The 16,963-nt window shown below is 39.3% G+C and overlaps 2 protein-coding genes and 1 long non-coding RNA gene across 7 annotated transcripts in view; 1 reads left to right on the top strand and 2 right to left on the bottom strand.

Annotated features, from left to right (window-relative positions):
* Positions 1–4,173: 4,173 nt before the first annotated feature.
* LOC124296574 lies at positions 4,174–4,948 on the bottom strand. Its single transcript, XR_006906394.1, has 3 exons — positions 4,818–4,948; positions 4,471–4,573; positions 4,174–4,198 (listed from the first exon to the last, which is right to left on the bottom strand). It is a non-coding gene; the product is annotated as an uncharacterized LOC124296574 (long non-coding RNA).
* Positions 4,949–7,429: 2,481 nt separating this feature from the next.
* On the top strand, positions 7,430–12,203 carry LOC107226299 (eukaryotic translation initiation factor 4B). 3 transcript variants are annotated; one of them, XM_015667061.2, is made up of 12 exons: positions 7,430–7,587; positions 7,816–7,944; positions 8,276–8,454; positions 8,590–8,697; positions 8,960–9,188; positions 9,824–10,084; positions 10,208–10,454; positions 10,586–10,637; positions 10,739–10,850; positions 11,129–11,222; positions 11,434–11,503; positions 11,595–12,203. In XM_015667061.2, the coding sequence occupies exons 1-12, from the start codon at positions 7,578–7,580 to the stop codon at positions 11,661–11,663; spliced, it is 1,560 nt and encodes a 519-aa protein (XP_015522547.1). In that variant the 5' UTR covers positions 7,430–7,577; the 3' UTR covers positions 11,664–12,203. The 3 variants fall into 3 exon arrangements, with proteins under 3 accessions (XP_015522547.1, XP_015522546.1, XP_046602402.1); XM_015667060.2 differs by having other exon boundaries at positions 8,273–8,454; XM_046746446.1 differs by having other exon boundaries at positions 8,273–8,454; positions 11,403–11,503.
* The window catches only part of LOC107226290 (protein artichoke), a 24,303-nt gene continuing 19,179 nt past the window's right edge, over positions 11,840–16,963 (bottom strand). For all 3 annotated transcript variants that reach the window (XM_046746433.1, XM_046746432.1, XM_015667052.2), the window contains exon 6: positions 11,840–16,882. In XM_046746433.1, the coding sequence (XP_046602389.1) occupies positions 13,883–16,882 (3,000 nt within the window). In that variant the 3' untranslated portion in view covers positions 11,840–13,882. The remainder of the gene's footprint in view (positions 16,883–16,963) is intronic.

The following is a 16,963-nucleotide window of genomic DNA, read 5'->3' as shown; positions in this document are numbered from 1 at the left end:
TAGTGAATTTCGGCTTGCGCGAAAAACGAATTGAAATAATTTGTTGTAAACGTGAACCAGGAACCACGGAGCGCTTATCCTGAAGTCGAGAAATTTTATTAGCGGACTGACAGCTAGTGAATTTCGGCTTGCGCGAAAAATGAATTGAAATAATTTATTGTAAACGTGAACCAGGAACCACGGAGCGCTCATCGTGGAAGTCGAGAAATTTTATTAGCGGACTGACAGCTACTGAATTTCGGCTTGCGCGAAAAACGAATTGAAATAATTTGTTGTAAACGTGAACCAGGAACCACGGAGCGCTCATCGTGGAAGTCGAGAAATTTTATTAGCGGACTGACAGCTACTGAATTTCGGCTTGCGTGAAAAACGAATTGAAATAATTTATTGTAAACGTGAACCAGGAACCACGGAGCGCTTATCGTGGAAGTCGAGAAATTTTATTGGCGGACTGACAGCTACTGAATTTCGGCTTGCGCGAAAAACGAATTGAAATAATTTATTGTAAACGTGAACCAGGAACCACGGAGCGCTTATCGTGGAAGTCGAGAAATTTTATTAGCGGACTGACAGCTAGTGAATTTCGGCTTGCGCGAAAAACTAATTGAAATAATTTATTGTAAACGTGAACCAGGAACCACGGAGCGCTTATCGTGGAAGTCGAGAAATTTTATTAGCGGACTGAGAGCTACTGAATATGGGCTTGCGCGAAAAACGAATTGAAATAATTTATTGTAAACGTGAACCAGGAACCACGGAGCGCTTATCCTGGAAGTCGAGTTTCACCGCGTAGCGAACCCGAACCGCGGGATCCGGGAGGTTGAGAACCCGGTACTCGAAATACGTAGCGGACCCGATGCGCGGGATCGGGAGGTTGAGAACCCTTACTCGAAATTTGCGGAGCGCGACTCTCATCCGTCCGCTCTACTGCGCGGTTGTTTCCAGACTGAGGAATTCGGCTAGCTGATTTTGAATTGGTGACGTCACTTTCTGAACATCCGACATCCGAACTCTGGTTTCGACCTTTAATACTACCTATGATGATGTATGATGTATGATGTATGATGTATGATGTGTGATGATATGATATAATGTATGATGTATGATGTATGATGTACGATGATATGATATGATGTATAATGATTTTAGTTTTCACATTTCATATAAGAAATACGCACTTTATCTCTCCTGCCGATTCCAGACTCAAGCGGCCATGCCCTTCGATGGTCAGCCGTAGACTGAAGATATATCCTTCAGTTAACGGGTCAGCTGATAACGCTGCCGTTCTGCGACAGTTGGACGATGAAAAATTTTGCTCGTATCTTTCAAATGTGTGTTAAAATACACTCGAAGTGTTAAGAAGCTTTGTTCTTTCTCTCCCTATCACCTTTTCAGGTCTTTAAATCACTACGCAGCGTTAAATACCGTCTCATATACGAAGCATCCATTTCATCTCGTTCAAAATTAGCGCATCCGTGATGTATTACAGTTACTCTGAATTTTTTTCCATCCGAATGCTTTTCGAAAAACAATTCTGCTCCTCCACCCAACGCAGATACTTCACTTGCGACCAGCTAAAACAACGTTTCGATTCTATGCCTATGAAAATTCAAGATCGAGAGAGCAAATGAAAAGTTGTTGGAATAATTATGAATACTAATGTTATGGAATACATCGAGCGCGCGTCGAATAGAATCCCATTCCGAAATGAATAATTCTTCTCTTTTCATATCATAGCTAATCTAGTAATATAGGTAAGTAGGATGGTTGGAGGTGTTCGGAAATGGTAGGACATTTCAAAAGTTAAAGTCGACGATGATGCGGTGCATCAATTTTATCGTTACAGATTTTCGTTTCCCATGAGGCGTAGAGTATTCAACAACGATAATGCAGTCCTTAAAATTCATCATTCATCTCTGTCTGGAAAGCTAATTCGCAAGGCGTGGTATTCTAGATATGTCAAAACTAAGCTAGCGGCACGTGTTTGCATTGTTAGAAAAATACCCGTACTCTACATACACTGTTTCTAATCTTTTGCTACATTTGGTTTAATCCCCATGCTTCCACAGCACGAATAGTCGGAAATGTTTTTGATTATCCATAATAAAATAAAAGAAGTAACAAAGCTTAAATTTATTGATAAAGCACTAATGAATACATCAAACTGCGGTCGAATTCATTTATTATTTGCACATGACCTCTGTATATTTGATAAATTATTCCTAAATACATTGAAACATATGTATTTGTAATTAAATATCATGCAATGGGCTGTGTAAACTATAAACTATAAATTCTATCAAATAGCTGCTTTTATGTCAACAGAGCTTTGAGACTCAGTTAAGTTGGATCTCGATTTTTGCCATCGTATGTAGGACATTGGGTTACAAGAACAAATGCGAATTACGAAGAACTCCGTATTAGAGATAAGGATATTTTAGTTCAAGCATACCTTTACACAGAAATCCGTATGTGAATATACTAAAACCTCTGTGTTTATTGTAAAAATCTAGTTTTAAATATGTGTACATATGTATATACACATGCATAAGTATACATATACATATATACACATAAATGTACATAAATAATTGCCAAGAAATTAGAAACACTCATAACTTGTCGCAAATAGAGTAAAACGTAAGGTTAATAATATACAAATTACACAAGCGCAACGTAAAACGTGGCAAGGGTAATCCTAGTACAGTGATTGTATAAACTGAAGAAGTATACATTTACATATACATGATATAAATTAATAGTCTAGAAAAGAGTATTTAGAGAGCTTATCTAATTCCGATCTTGTCACAATAGTTCATTAACATAATCAATATACGGTTAAAGCTGTATTAGCTACATTCACTATTAGAGATAATATTATTTCTCCATTTTTACAGTTATTTAATTTCTTGTACAACAATTTTTCAAATTTCACCGCAAAATGCCCAACGAGTTCTCGTTGTGCAAACACGAGGCAAATTACCTTACAGATGGCATTACATTGATTTTTGCCTTCTCGCGTCGAGTTATAAATACAGAGAAATCTCAATGAGAGCTCATTTCTATAAGATTTATTATAGTGTTATATTCGTAGCTGTACCTGTTATTCTATATTATATACTGTCCTAAATTTTAAACACACGGCACAACAATGGCTGAAAGCACAATGGCAAGAAGAGAGGAGCAATTTGCATCTTAATCAATCTTTTCTTCTTTATACGTAGCACAGCGATGTCACGTCGGAGGATATGTACCAGTGGATAACTAGGTGGGGCACAGAACTGAAACATAATTATGTTAAAAAGCTTCAACATCTCTTAAAGAAAGTAGGTATGTTGCCAGACCTTATATATCAACAATGAATATTCATAGAGGCTATATTCATAAATACTTAAAAAAGTAAGCTAATATTTTACCCGCAATTGCTTATTACTGATAACTTGATGTGATAATATCTCCTTCCCACCCCTCCCCTCCCCTCTCAGGACCCACCTCGCCCTACCTACTTCTGCCCCTACTCCTACTCCTACTACGACGACTACTCCTATTCCTACTGCGACTAGTCCTACTCCTAATCCCACTCCAACTCCTACTGTTCCTACTTCTATTCATATTCCTACTCCGAGTCCTATTCCTACCACTACTCCTACTTCTACTCCTATTTCTACATCTTCCCCTGATCCTACTCCTGATGCTGATTTTACTTCATCAAATATTGTAAAAATGTTAAACTCACCGAGCACGAATCCTCGTCCTCCACCTCGTCCAGCTCGACCACCTCCAACCACCGCCAACCACCCCCGACGACCACTGCTAACCACCTCGGGTTATAACTGGAATAGTAATGAATAATTTCAGTACAAGAACACATCAAAAGTATTATGCAAGGATTAATATAATTAAATAATTAATTAATAATATAATAAATTTTATTAGCGCATTTATATCTACCGAATTTGTGCTTGCGCGGAAAATGAATTTAAATAATTTAATGTAAACAGGACAAGTTTGAAACATTTTAGATGAAATATAATTACAATTGCCATCAAATATTATAAAAGTGTCTTACTCACCGAGCACAAATCCTCAGCCACCTTGTTCTCCTCGTCTTCCTCGTCCTCCTCCTCGTCCACCTCCGACCACCTCCAACCACCGCCAACCACCTCCAACAACCACCGATAACCACCTCAGCTTACACCTGGAATAGTAATAAATATTTTAAATATCAGAACACATAAAAAATATTGTGTAAGGATTTTTATAATTTTAGTATTGACAAATTTTACCAAGAAGATGATGAGAAAATTATGGAAAATTATAGAAATCTTACTAGCGCACTGATAGCCACTAAATTTGGGCATGAGCGGAAAATGAATTGAAATAATTAATTGTAAACGTGACAAGATTGAAAAATTCTAGATAAAATATAATGACAATTGCCATTTGATGTTATAAAAATGTTTTACTCACCGTGCAGAAATCCTCGTTCTTCTCGTCTTCTTCGTCCACCTCCTCGATCAGCTGCAACCACCTCCGACCGCCGCCAACCACCTCCAACCACCACGGGTTATACCTTGAATAGTAATAAATATTTTCAGTATAAGAACACACCAAAAATATTGTGTAAGGATTAATGTAATTATTTAACTAATTAATTAACAATAGAACAAATTTGATTGGCGCATTCATAGCTCCTGAATTTGTACTTGCGCGGAGAATGAATTGAAACAATTTATTGTAAACGTGACAAGTTTGAAAAATTTTAGATCAAATATAACTACAATTGCCATTAAATATTACAATAATGTTGAACTCACCGAGCACTAATCTTCGCCCTCCTCGTCCATCTTGTTCTCGTATTCCTCGTCCCTCATCTCGTCCACCTCCGACCACCTCCAACCACCGCCAACCACCTCCAACAACCACTGATAACCACCTCGACTTATGCCTTGAATAGTAATAAATATTTTCAGTATAAGAACACATCAAAAATATTGTGTAAGGAATGATGTAATTAATTAACTAATCAATTATATAATAAATTTTATTAGCGCATTTATAGCTACTGAATATGTGCTTCGCGAAAAATAAAATGAAATAATTTATTGTGTACATGACAAGTTTGAAATATTTTAGATAAAATACAATTACAATTGCCATCAGATATTATAAAAATGTTTTACTCACCGAGCACTGTTCCTCGTCCTCCTTGTCCACCTTGTTCTCCTCGTCTTCCTCGTCCTCCTCCTCGTCCACCTCCGACCACCACCAACGACCACCGCTAACCACCTCGGGTTATACCGTGAATAGTAATAAATATTTTCAGTGTAAAAACACATCAAAATTATTGTTTAAGAATTAATGTAAATCATTAACTAATCGACTTTATAATAAATTTGATTATCGCATTGACAGCTCCTGAATTTGGGCTAGCGCGAAAAATGAATCGAACTAATTCATTGTAAACATGAAACAGAAATTACGGAGCGCTTGTCCTGGAAGTCGAGTTTCATCAGGCATCGGACCTGCAGCGCAGGATCCAGGACGTAGAGAATCCGGTACTCAAAATCTGCGGCGCGCGATTCTTATCCGTCCGCTCTACTGCGCGGTTGTTTCCGGACTGAGGAATTCGGCTAGCTGATTTTCGTCTATATAGATCGATGTCGTCAGGAGAAAAAAAATTTTGGGTGACGTCACTTTCAGAACATCCGAACATTCAAACTTTGGTTTCGAACTTCAATACTCTGTATGATGTGTGGTATGATGTACCATGTATGATGTATGATGTGATATGATATGATGCATAATGATTTCAGTTCTTATATTCCAGACAAGAAATACGTATTTCATCTTTGCTGCCGATTGCAGACTCAAGCGGCTTGACCCTTCGATCGTCAGGCGTGGACTAAAGGTTTATTCTTCAGTTAACGGGTCAGCTAATAACGCTGCCGTTCTGCGACAGTTGAATGATAAAAATTTTTGCTCGTATCTTTCAAATGTGTGTTAAAATACTCTTGAAGTTTTAAGAAGCTTGGTTTTATTTCTCTTTCATCAAAAAAAAAATCGCCGACATTCACCCTTTTAGGTTTTTAAATCAGGACACGGCGTTAAATACTGTCTCATGTACGGAGCATCCATTTCATCTGGATCAAAATTAGCGCATCCGTGATGTATTACAATTACTTTGAAGTTTTTTCCATACGAACGCTCTTCGAAAAACAATTCTGCATCTCTACTCAACTTAGATAATTCACTCGCAGCAGAAACAGCGTTTCGATTTTATGCCTACGAAAATTCAAGATCGAGAGAGCAAATGAAAAGTTGTTGAAATAATTATGAATATTAATGTTATAGATTACATGGCGGAGCAGGGGGACGAAGAGGACCAAGGTGTTCGGAGGTGGTCGGAGGTGGTTGGAGGTGTTCGAAAATGGTAGGAGGTGGCAGGGGGTGGTAGGAGGTGGCAGAAGGTGACCGGCGGTGTTTGGCGGTGGTTGGAGGAGGTAGGAAATGTTTGGCGGCGGCTGGAAGTGATCGGCGGTAGTCGACGAGGACGACGACGACGATGATGCCGCGGTGCAGAAAGGAGGAGGCGCCCGATGTCGAGGTGGACGAGGAGGCCGAAGGTAGTCGGTGGTTGGAGGAGGTGGTTGATGGTGGTTGGAGGTGCTCGGAGGTCGTTGCGGAGGTTGGCCTCCATACCGACACTACTTTGACTGCTACGAATGTCGGTGCGAGCCCGTTAGGTAGAGTCGATAGAGCAGAACCCTCCTCCGCTCCCAGGCCCACCTGGGCCCACTTGCCTACCAAAAACTGATCACAAAAATTTACCCAGGGTGTATCCGCCTTTATATTCTTAAGTCAACGAGTTAGACAAGGAGAGAATGAGGTATTGATTAATCGTATCTATCTTATCGTTTCGCTCCTGAAAAGAAAGAGATAGAGATTCACCCGACCAATCGCTGTCCCTTTACTTAGTCTCTCATTCATAACCGAACGAATTTATTTTTTTTCAAACATTTGTTGGTCGTTAGTGTTTCATGGTGTGCTTCCGGTTTCAATATCAAACACCAGAAAACGATAAAAAAAAAAAAAAAACTCAATCAGGTGGAGCTCGCAGATCGGTATGGCCTAAAAAATTGACCTAGCGGAGAAAATATGCACTAGGGTGAGCAGGTCATACCGTACATACATAAGCAAACGTAGACAAGTGTATTTTTATAAAAATACATTTTGTTCTTGTAATTTTAAAATATAACATGAAACTTTCATTATAAGAAATTCGTAAATGTGCACATGACTAGTACATAGTCCAAGTTAGCTGACGCAATTCGACTTACTCGCTTAGATGTTGAATATCGCCACCAGGTGCCGTATTCGAGTGCTAAAGTTCCGGTATCGTTCTAGATTATCATTTCAACGTGCCCCAATCCCGCGGCAGCCTCACGGTAACCAAATGAGCGAAATAGCTTCTACTCTGTGACGAAATAGTTCATGCCTCATGGACCTCGAAGTTGGTCGTGTGCACCATCAAAACTGCGAGACTGGTTTGCTTTTGTCGAATTAAAGCAACTATAATGTCGTCGGGTAAGTTTGCTTCCGCATTAGATTCTTTTTGATCAGTACCATAAAACACGGGTACCGATTACCCGACTTCTACACCCTCGTTAGCATGCCAACGCTTCAATCTCTCTACCTAACCAAACTGAGCAAAGTCCCTAGAACCACATGCTTGCAATATTGAATTCGTACACCCTTACGTTATGGGTGAATTCTTAATAGTCGTTGTTCTAAAAGATTTTTTCGCAATCCTAGGTAAAAAGACCAAGAAGAGTAAGGGGAAAACCCTAGCCCTGACAGATTTTCTGGCCGACACACCTGGCGGTATACCAACTGCTCCGCTCAAAACCTCAAATTGGGCAGACGATGTCGAAGATGAACATGGTGAGAATATTTCACCACTTTCTTCTTGCCGCTAACTAGTCAGAGTATACATATTCATCTACATTCTAATATTCTTTCATATTGTGTATTCATACTCACTTACATTTTATTATTCTTTCATATTGCGTATCCAAGCGACTTGCTGCTATTGCAACCGAATGATTCTTACCGCAGTATTCTCGCATCTCACATTTGCTTTTATTTTGATTCCGCGTACTTCAATATTTGATGATTCAATCATGTGGTGGTCCACTGGCATATCAAATGTTTCTGAAGCTGTCTCAGTGTTAAACTTCCTTTGCAAGTTGTTGAGAATATTATATTTCAGAAGGGTTTTCATCGAACCGTAGCAAAGAGCCGGTGTATCTTCCGACGGCACCCAGAGCTGCGCGAGGTACAGGAGTCAATGAAGAGAATATCCCCACAAATCCTCCTTACGTAGCATATATATCCAATCTGCCGTATGATATAGATGAAGAAGACCTGGCAGAGTTTTTTGCTGATATGAAGGTATGATCACATTGGTCAAGATAGCTTCTTATTTTGTGTTCAAAGATTTTTGAAACATTTTTTATAAATATATTGTACAATATTTATCTTATTATATTATAATGTAATGAATGATGCAATACGTACTTCTCACAGGTGTCTAACATGCGCCTTCCGAAAGATTCTAATAAGATGAGGGGATACGGTTATGTCGAATTTGAGGATCGGCAAAGTTTAATTGATGCACTTTCAATTGCAAACACTGTAAGTAAAAATTTATCAGTATATAGTTGTATTGTATAGTTGTATCAGTATATAGGTAATTTTCCTCTGAGCTGGTGGTTATCTTTATGATCACGAATCTTTTACCAAACTGAAAGTAGTCTTGTCCAAGTTACCAGAACTGATTGTAGAACCTATATTAGTAATTACAACCCTTGATTTTGAACTTTGAATACCAAGTTTGAACTTTGAATACCAAGGTACTGATATGTCAGTTGTGTATACCTGTGTATTATTTTTACAGACTATCAAAACTCGACGTGTTAGAATTGAAGTTTCTAACAGCAGTAGTGATGACAGACGTGGGGGTGGTCGAATGGGGCGAGATAATCGTAGAGATACCTATGATGATCCTGAGCGAACCGCAGGGGATTGGCGAAGTGGGCCGCGAGATGATTCTGCTCCTGGCGAGTCAGATCGTTACCGTAGTCGCGGTGGATTTGATAATAAGGATAGAAGAGACGACCGTGAAGGTGAGTAGATTGAAGTGGGTTTTTTGATTTTAATAATGTAATATATGTTTTGTTAATCGAATTTCAAGTAGTAAGTCCTTACAAATATCCATATAGGATTAGACGCATATCTCATTTATTTTGCTTTTGCTCCTCTCTTTAGCTTTGCTTCAAAAAACTTTGTAACTTTGTGGTTCTGTGTTTGTTTCAAGATTGGTATATCTTTATTGACATGTAAGACCTCAATAAACATACCGAACAAAAATTTTATTTGCATTTTATTTCTCTTGAATCCGTACGTAAGTTTTACTTGGCTATGAAATTTTGAAAACAGTGCAATTTTCTCATGTATAGGTCAATTGATATCTTTTGAACTTTTCAATTGAATCGCATTTCAATATTTGGTAGCACTGTGCTCAACCTAAAAGGATGAATTATTTTATTCGATTCCAACAATATTGCCTTATACAACATTTTCGAATATTTCCCTACAAATATAATAAATGTTATTTGTGGCAATGATTTAATCAAGTACTATTCAATAGAATATTGGAACAAACAGTAACACGTAAATGGAAGTGTCAAATTTCTAGCAAATTGTTAATACTATAGAACAAACATTACAATACTAAGACGTACCTTTCAATATTTTACAGGTTCTGATGACAATAAGCCTGGTGGTTGGCGTGAAGGTGGCGACAGAGGAGGTGATAGAGGTGGGGCATTTAGGGATAGAGGTGGATTCCGTGATGAGGGAGACAGAGAGAGAGATCGTCCACGGTACGGTGGTGACAGGGATATAAGAGACAGGGATGGAGATAGGGACCGTGATCGTGGAAGTAGTTTTGGTCCCCGTCGCACGTACGGAGATTCTGACTGGGGAAGAGACGGATCGTCTCGTCGGGAGGAACCAAGATGTGAGTATGGATCATATGTTAGTTGGGTTACTTTCCTGTAAACGGTCAGTACGATGAAGAAACTAGTTTTTATATTCCCTTTTCACGAAATATCAATCAATTATGCATAATAATGTTTTACAGCGGAATTGAAAACAAGACCGAAGCTACAGTTACAGCCACGCACAAAACCTGTAGAGCCAATTATTATACAAGACGAACCTCTTGCTGAAGAATCTGTTGCCGAAGAGCCAGTTGTGGCACCTCCTGCACCTGTTCCAGCAGTAAACATCTTTGGAGCAGCTAAACCCGTTGATACAGCTGCTAAAGAGAGAGAGATTGAGGAACGCCTTGCGCGTTCTAATGCTGAAGCTAAACCGAAGGAAGAAGGGTATTTTTTTTTCAATTGTTTATCCAATTATAACGGTATGGTTATCATGTCGAAGATCGCGTAACGGCAACGACTTATATCCAGAGGTTAACTTGTATCTAATACCCTTGTATGTAATATCCTTGTTTCAGAGAGCAGGATAAGCGCCCTGCCAAGGATGGTGTGTGGGGTCGACGCAATGGTGTAAGTATTAAAGAAAAAGTTGATTTTCAATTGAAAGGGATATGTTCCTTGCAATTGCCATCCTATTTATTCATGTTTCTTCTGTTGTTTTGGATTTGTAGGAAGGGCGTGAAGAGAAGGATAAGGAACGGCAAGGCTGGCGATCTGAACAAGATCGAGGAAGGCAGATCGAACGGTCTGGGCCTCGCAGTCAAGCAGCTTCTGCACGCTCAGGTATTTCTTTTTAAATGGATGTCACAAGAGGCACACGGTTTTCTTCATTCTTTGTATGGGTGCCTCTTCACCACTTGCATTTTCACTGTTCGTCTACTCTGCTTGGAGACAGTTTGAAGTGTCTGGTCCAAGCGTAATTAAATGATCTGCACTTTTCTTTTCAAATGCCTCTTAATGATTGTAAAATCTAAACAATTATCCAAAGAGTTAATGTTAATGATCTGGTCATTATTTGTTGACATGCTCTCAAGCCACAAAACTACTTTAATTGATAACAGGGCAAAGAGGAGATTCTAGAGGGCCACTACCTTCCCGAGGTGGACCAGTTCGTGGACCGCCGAAGTCTATTGAAACTCGTTCATTTCCTGATAGGTAAATTACATTGTTATTTTTCATTACTCTGCAACCCCATGAATAAATTCTTTTAGCCATCATTTAACAGCTATTTATCATGTAGAAGCACTGGTAATCTTGATTGATAGCATCCTTTTTCTGAAAACTGAAAATCTATTACAGTTGAATAATTTTTAATAATTTTCTTTGCATCCCAAGAGAAACAGTAACACGAATCAATCATTTTCAGAGAGAGGAGAGAAAAGGATAGAGATGAGGACATGAACAGGATGCCCAAAGCTAAAGAGGAGCAAATTCCGGTAAGAATACGTTAGCAGTATGATCGAAAGTTAAAATTGATGAATTGATAAAATTTGTGATGTAATCATTGATTTATACATTGTTTTTCAGAACTTTGCAGCTTCCAATAAGTATTCCATACTCCCTGATGACGTGGATCAAGACATTATCGACGATTAATTTTGACCTCAATAATTTATACTCTTGCAATTGAATTGTGCCACATGTATCATGATTGGTATACATAATGCATATTATTGAATAATTTGTTTTACCTCTCTATTATAATGAAAAAAAATATCTTGCTGATGATTTGAGAGTTTGCCCACACATAATTGTCCATTGCATTCATGTTGCTGGATGAATATTGTTGATTTGTATTTAATCTATTTTATTACTCCATAATAATATAATTACTGCCTTCACAAATATTTACTTAATATGTCGATCTTTGATATTTGATTTAAATAATTTAAGGCATCACTTTAACGTCTCTTATAATGAACGATGATCCTATCGTTCACCAAAGTATGAAATTTAAGCGCAGTTTACAGCATTTAGAAAAATCGGGACATTCATTTTTTTACTTAAGATATTTTACCTGATGTACAGTTGCTTCGAGGATATTGTATAATATGTGACGTGTACATGTAATATAATAATGTCGATGCAAAAAGGACAAACAATTGAAATGATGAATACATAAACTTAAAAAACTTACATTTCGTGTTATTAACATTACCCTTGGCCATGTTTTCCACTCTCTTCGTCAGACTATTCGACTTTCTACGGCTTAATCAATTACCGACATCACGATTAGAAGTGTTGGATTTTACTTGGTAATTTATGCTAGAGGAAAATACTGTATTTTTCTCAGAGACTCTTTCACGCACCACAAATGGAAATTCTTACGAATTAGAGAGATTGTCAACTTGTTTATTTTTCACTGCGGTCCCACATAGTAGGTACGAAGAATCGCGTGCTGCATATTGTGACATTTTCGAGTAATATTCTATCCCGGTAATGTCTATATTTGGTGGAGGAGGTATGACTTATGAATATACGATGAACATTTAATCATAATTATAAAGCTTGACCGTGCGGTAGAAGAATCGAGACAGCTAAATTTGTGACATATTACTGTATTTTGTAGGTATAACTATATCAATTCTATATCTCGATAAAATCTATATTTCATCGTGATTCTCGAATTTCTAAATGGCGGATACTATCATAATTTACTACCGTCAAATAAACTGAGATGGGAAATCTGTTTCTTGTATTTACATTAAATTTGATTAAAAATATACTATTTACGAATATATATATATATATATATATATATATATATACTCTATATATATATATATATATATTCTACGTATATATATATACGTAGTAGTAAACAATAAAACTCGTGAAAGCTATTGCAACTTCGTTATAAGCTTAAAACGCGAAGACATATTTTGTGTTACTTAAATAATAATAATAACATATTAATAAAATATATATTTACAATTATGTACCTATGCTAGTGCATAAGCGAATTGCCGAGATTAGATTACAAAATCTAATTTATTCGACACTGGATTCAGATATATCTAACGGGGCTAGAATTCTAATGGCTTATTCGTCTTTTGGAGATTTGCATACAAGCTGCAGCGAACTGCGTCAACGGTAACGTTATGAATGAAAACAGATTGATATTTGTATTTTTTGATTGTGTGCAGCCAAATAGAAATAAAATATGTACGTTGAGCAGCGGCGGGAGAATCGTGCAAGTATTTCTTTCAATCGATTTCATGAGCTTCCGGCGATAACTTTTCTGATGACATTTATCTACTAAAACATTTCAATTAAAATCGGATCCAACATGTCAAAATACAATGTGTTTATACGAAATACACTGCTATCTGTGACTGATTTGATTCTAAATGTTGGATGCAATTATAATCATGTCATAGAAAAAGAAACAAACAGCACAAGCTTTACATAAATTTAGCGCAATATTATGCAGCACGGAAAGGATCACTGATACTGATATTCAGTTTCCGTTATTATAGCTGCTTTCAGACATCACGATTGAACGAACATGGTCCATGGACCCGCGACAACCTTATTACCGTTCTAATATTGCCAACAGAATAGCACGCTTTGCTTTCGTACATGTATGTACATTTGTTGAGCACGAAAAGTCACTGAAAGCTTGGCAGTGTCAGAGTAGTACGTACTGTGAAAAAAGAGGCGATGAATTTTTGGTAACATGACGTATTTATAGCGTAACCGGTTGAACTATGCATAGCTCACATTTCCTCACTCGTCGCGAAAAAAGAAGTCATGTTACAACATTTAAAACTGCTGGGCTAAAGGGAGTTTTTGGTACAACGGATCACGTTCGATTATCTGTCAAATTTGTTCTCACGATCAGACGAGTAAGTCATGTAAACGGGTAAATTAGGGTTTTCGTAGTAGCCATAAATCGGCTGCGACATTGGCCTGTGCATCGGCTGCATCATGTGCATCGGTTGTACCATGGGCATCATAGGTAAAGGAGTGTGAACGGGGGATCCGGATATTCCGGACATGTTGTTACCGTGGCCCAGCACAGACCCGTTGTAAGACCCCATGTAAAGGTCTTGATTAGCTTTTCCCGAGTAAGTGCTACCCGGCCTGATAACCGAGGCTTCGTGAATGCTGGAAGCCATCGCTGCCATGCGAGCCTCGTTGACCTGATTGCTCCATCTCAACCGGCAAATGCATATGAGTATAACGACGATTGCAACGATCGCGAAAACTCCCCCCACAATACCGATGACCAAAGTGTCGTCGGTGGTTGTGGTGTTACTTCCAGTCGGCGACGTCGCGTCACCGTTGTGATACTTCTTTTTATTACCATCCTGGGTCGTTGGGGCTGCGGTCCAAATTATTTCCGGTTCGGATGTCGTGGATCGCACAGCCGCCGTGGGATCTGTCGAGTCGAATTTCGTTGATGACGTACTGTCGCAGCTAAGATGGTTTTCGTTCAGATCCGTGATGTACCTTCCAGCCACGTGCTCAGGGCTCGCGCATTTTACTGCCAGGGTGACTATTTTATGCTTCGACATCGTCAGCCAGCGCCAAAGCGGTATCGCCTGGCAGTCGCATTTTATGGGATTCGAATCCAGGCCCTTGAGGACGATGGTGTCACTCCTATCTTCCAAAGCGGCGATAAACTGCTGCGGCAAGCTGGAGAATCGGCTGCCGGCTACGTCCAAGGTGACCTTCGTGGACCGAGGCACGGGGAAGAATAAAGCGTTCGGAATCGTGTCGATCGATGTGTCCTTCAGCCCGATAGTCAATTCTTGGTTCCTGACTCCTACCAGGGAGCTTGAGAGAATATTTCGGAGCCTCTCTCCTCGCAAAGTTAGCGACCGTAAACGGGGGTGAGATCTGATGGATAGTTGTTCGTTGCCGACTGTGGAGTCCTTGATTTCAATATCCACAACTTCGATACCGTCCATGTACTTCAGGATACCCTGAACGTCGAAGTATCCAAGTCTCGGATAATCGTAGGCCTGCAAAGACTTGAGCTTTCCCAGTGTCTTGAAGGCGTTTCTTTCGATCCTGGTGCAGTCTGGTAGATCGATCATTTTCAATTCCTGAAGCGCGTTCAGACCGCCGAAACTGCTCTCGTTTACAGCCTTGATTGCGTTATGCGAAACGTCCAAGGTATGGAGTACTGAAAGAGTCTTGAAGGTTTCAATTAAGTTCGTAAAATCAGCTATATTATTTCTGGATATGTCCAAGCTTTCCAGCATGGTAGTGCGCTCCAAGGCGACTGGTCCAATGTCGCTTATGTTGTTTCCCGATACATTCAAGTGTCGCAAGAACGGTGTTTCCAATCTTGTTATGGCCTTGATCCCCGTATTCGCGAGGTTCAGCGATCGCAGTATCTTTGCCTCTCCTAAAATTCCGCGTACAGCATTATCGCTCAATGGATTTCCCGACAAGTCAAGCTCCTTGACATTGCTCACGGTGTCTTGACTGAATACTTCTACCAATTTGTTGTTGGCCATGTTCAAACTGTACAGTGACTGAGACTGTTTCTGCAACGCTCTAACTGGAATTTGAACAAATTTATTTCCGGATAAATTTATGTTCTCCAAAGCTCGGAGTCTGGATGAGTCGAACATTGTTTCAGGCAACGAAGTAAGCTTATTGTTTGAAAGATCGAGGTACTTTAATCGAAGTATGCCTTCCATGGTTCGTTCGCTGAGCAGTTCCAAATTGTTGTTTGCCAAACGTATAGTCTGGAGCTGTGTTGAGTTATGGAAAGCTAGCTCGTCTACGGACTCTAATTTATTACCCGATAAATCCAACGTCTTCAGTCGCGCCACTTGAGAGAACGCGAACTCGTTTACACCGATTAACATATTGTTGGATAGGTCGACATCTTCTAAGAATTGCAACGGCTTGATAAAATCACTGGGGAAGTAAGTGAAACGATTGTTTGAGAGATCGATTGCTCTCAGTCTTGGATGAATAACGAATGCTGTGGGGGACAGGTAACTGAGTAGATTATCAGATAAATTCAATACTTCGAGACCAGTTCCCGTGTTAAAAAACTCACCGCCAAATGAGACTAATTTATTACCCCGTAGATTCAGCTCGTACAAGTTAATCAGACTGACAAAAGCACCTTTTTGAATGCTTTCGATAGCATTGAACGAAAGATCGATCGAGGAAAGATTGCAAAGATATTGGAAGGTGCTCTCTCCGATTTCTTGCAAATAATTACCGGTTAGCGAAACCTTCTCAAGCGATTCCAAATTGAGGAACAGAATCGAAGGTAAAATCTTGAGCCCGGTATAGGAAATGTCAAGTGTTCTTAGCATCGGCGGAAAAATTGGTGGAAATCCACCGTAAAGCGGATTACTGCTTAAATTCAAATATCGCAAGTTTGTCATTATCTTGAAAGTTTCCGGCGAAACACGTTTCAGTAAATTTCCGGCCAGGTTCAACGAAACCAAATTCGTCAACGGAAGTTCTCCAATTGCCGTTAAACGGTTATTAGAGAGATCAAGGTTCTCCAAGCTGTCTTCTATACCGATAAACGTATTCGGAGACAGAGATGATATCACGTTACCGTTCAGCTCGATACTCTTCAAAACTTGAAAATTTTCAAACAAACGAGCTGGTATTTCTCTAACCAAATTGCGGGACAATCCCAGTGTGCGAAGGGTCGTAGATGATGTACGCAAAAGATCGATCGAAAGAGCTGCTATTCGATTGTATTCGATATGCAGATGCGTGAGAGCAGGAAGCCGAGACAATGCCGATCCAGGTACCAGCAGGATGTTGTTATCCTGCAGAGATATCCACTTTAGATTTGTCAAGCCCTCGAACGCGGATTCTTCGATCTGAAAATAATTCGAGTGAGAGAGATTTTGGTGAATTTACAAAATAATCGTCCGACACTACTTGATGTATGGTTGAGTGGC

Source organism: Neodiprion lecontei, chromosome 1 (assembly GCF_021901455.1).
Source record: "Neodiprion lecontei isolate iyNeoLeco1 chromosome 1, iyNeoLeco1.1, whole genome shotgun sequence".
Taxonomy (NCBI): domain Eukaryota; kingdom Metazoa; phylum Arthropoda; class Insecta; order Hymenoptera; family Diprionidae; genus Neodiprion; species Neodiprion lecontei.
This window is presented reverse-complemented; position numbering and strand designations above follow the sequence as displayed.

What these genes read in the sequence shown, in the direction of transcription:
- LOC107226299 (XM_015667060.2), top strand. An exon ending in TAGAAGAGACGACCGTGAAG is followed by an intron (nt 9,189 to 9,823) that starts GTGAGTAGATTG and finishes AATATTTTACAG; the next exon opens with GTTCTGATGACAATAAGCCT. An exon ending in TGTGGGGTCGACGCAATGGT is followed by an intron (nt 10,638 to 10,738) that starts GTAAGTATTAAA and finishes TTGGATTTGTAG; the next exon opens with GAAGGGCGTGAAGAGAAGGA.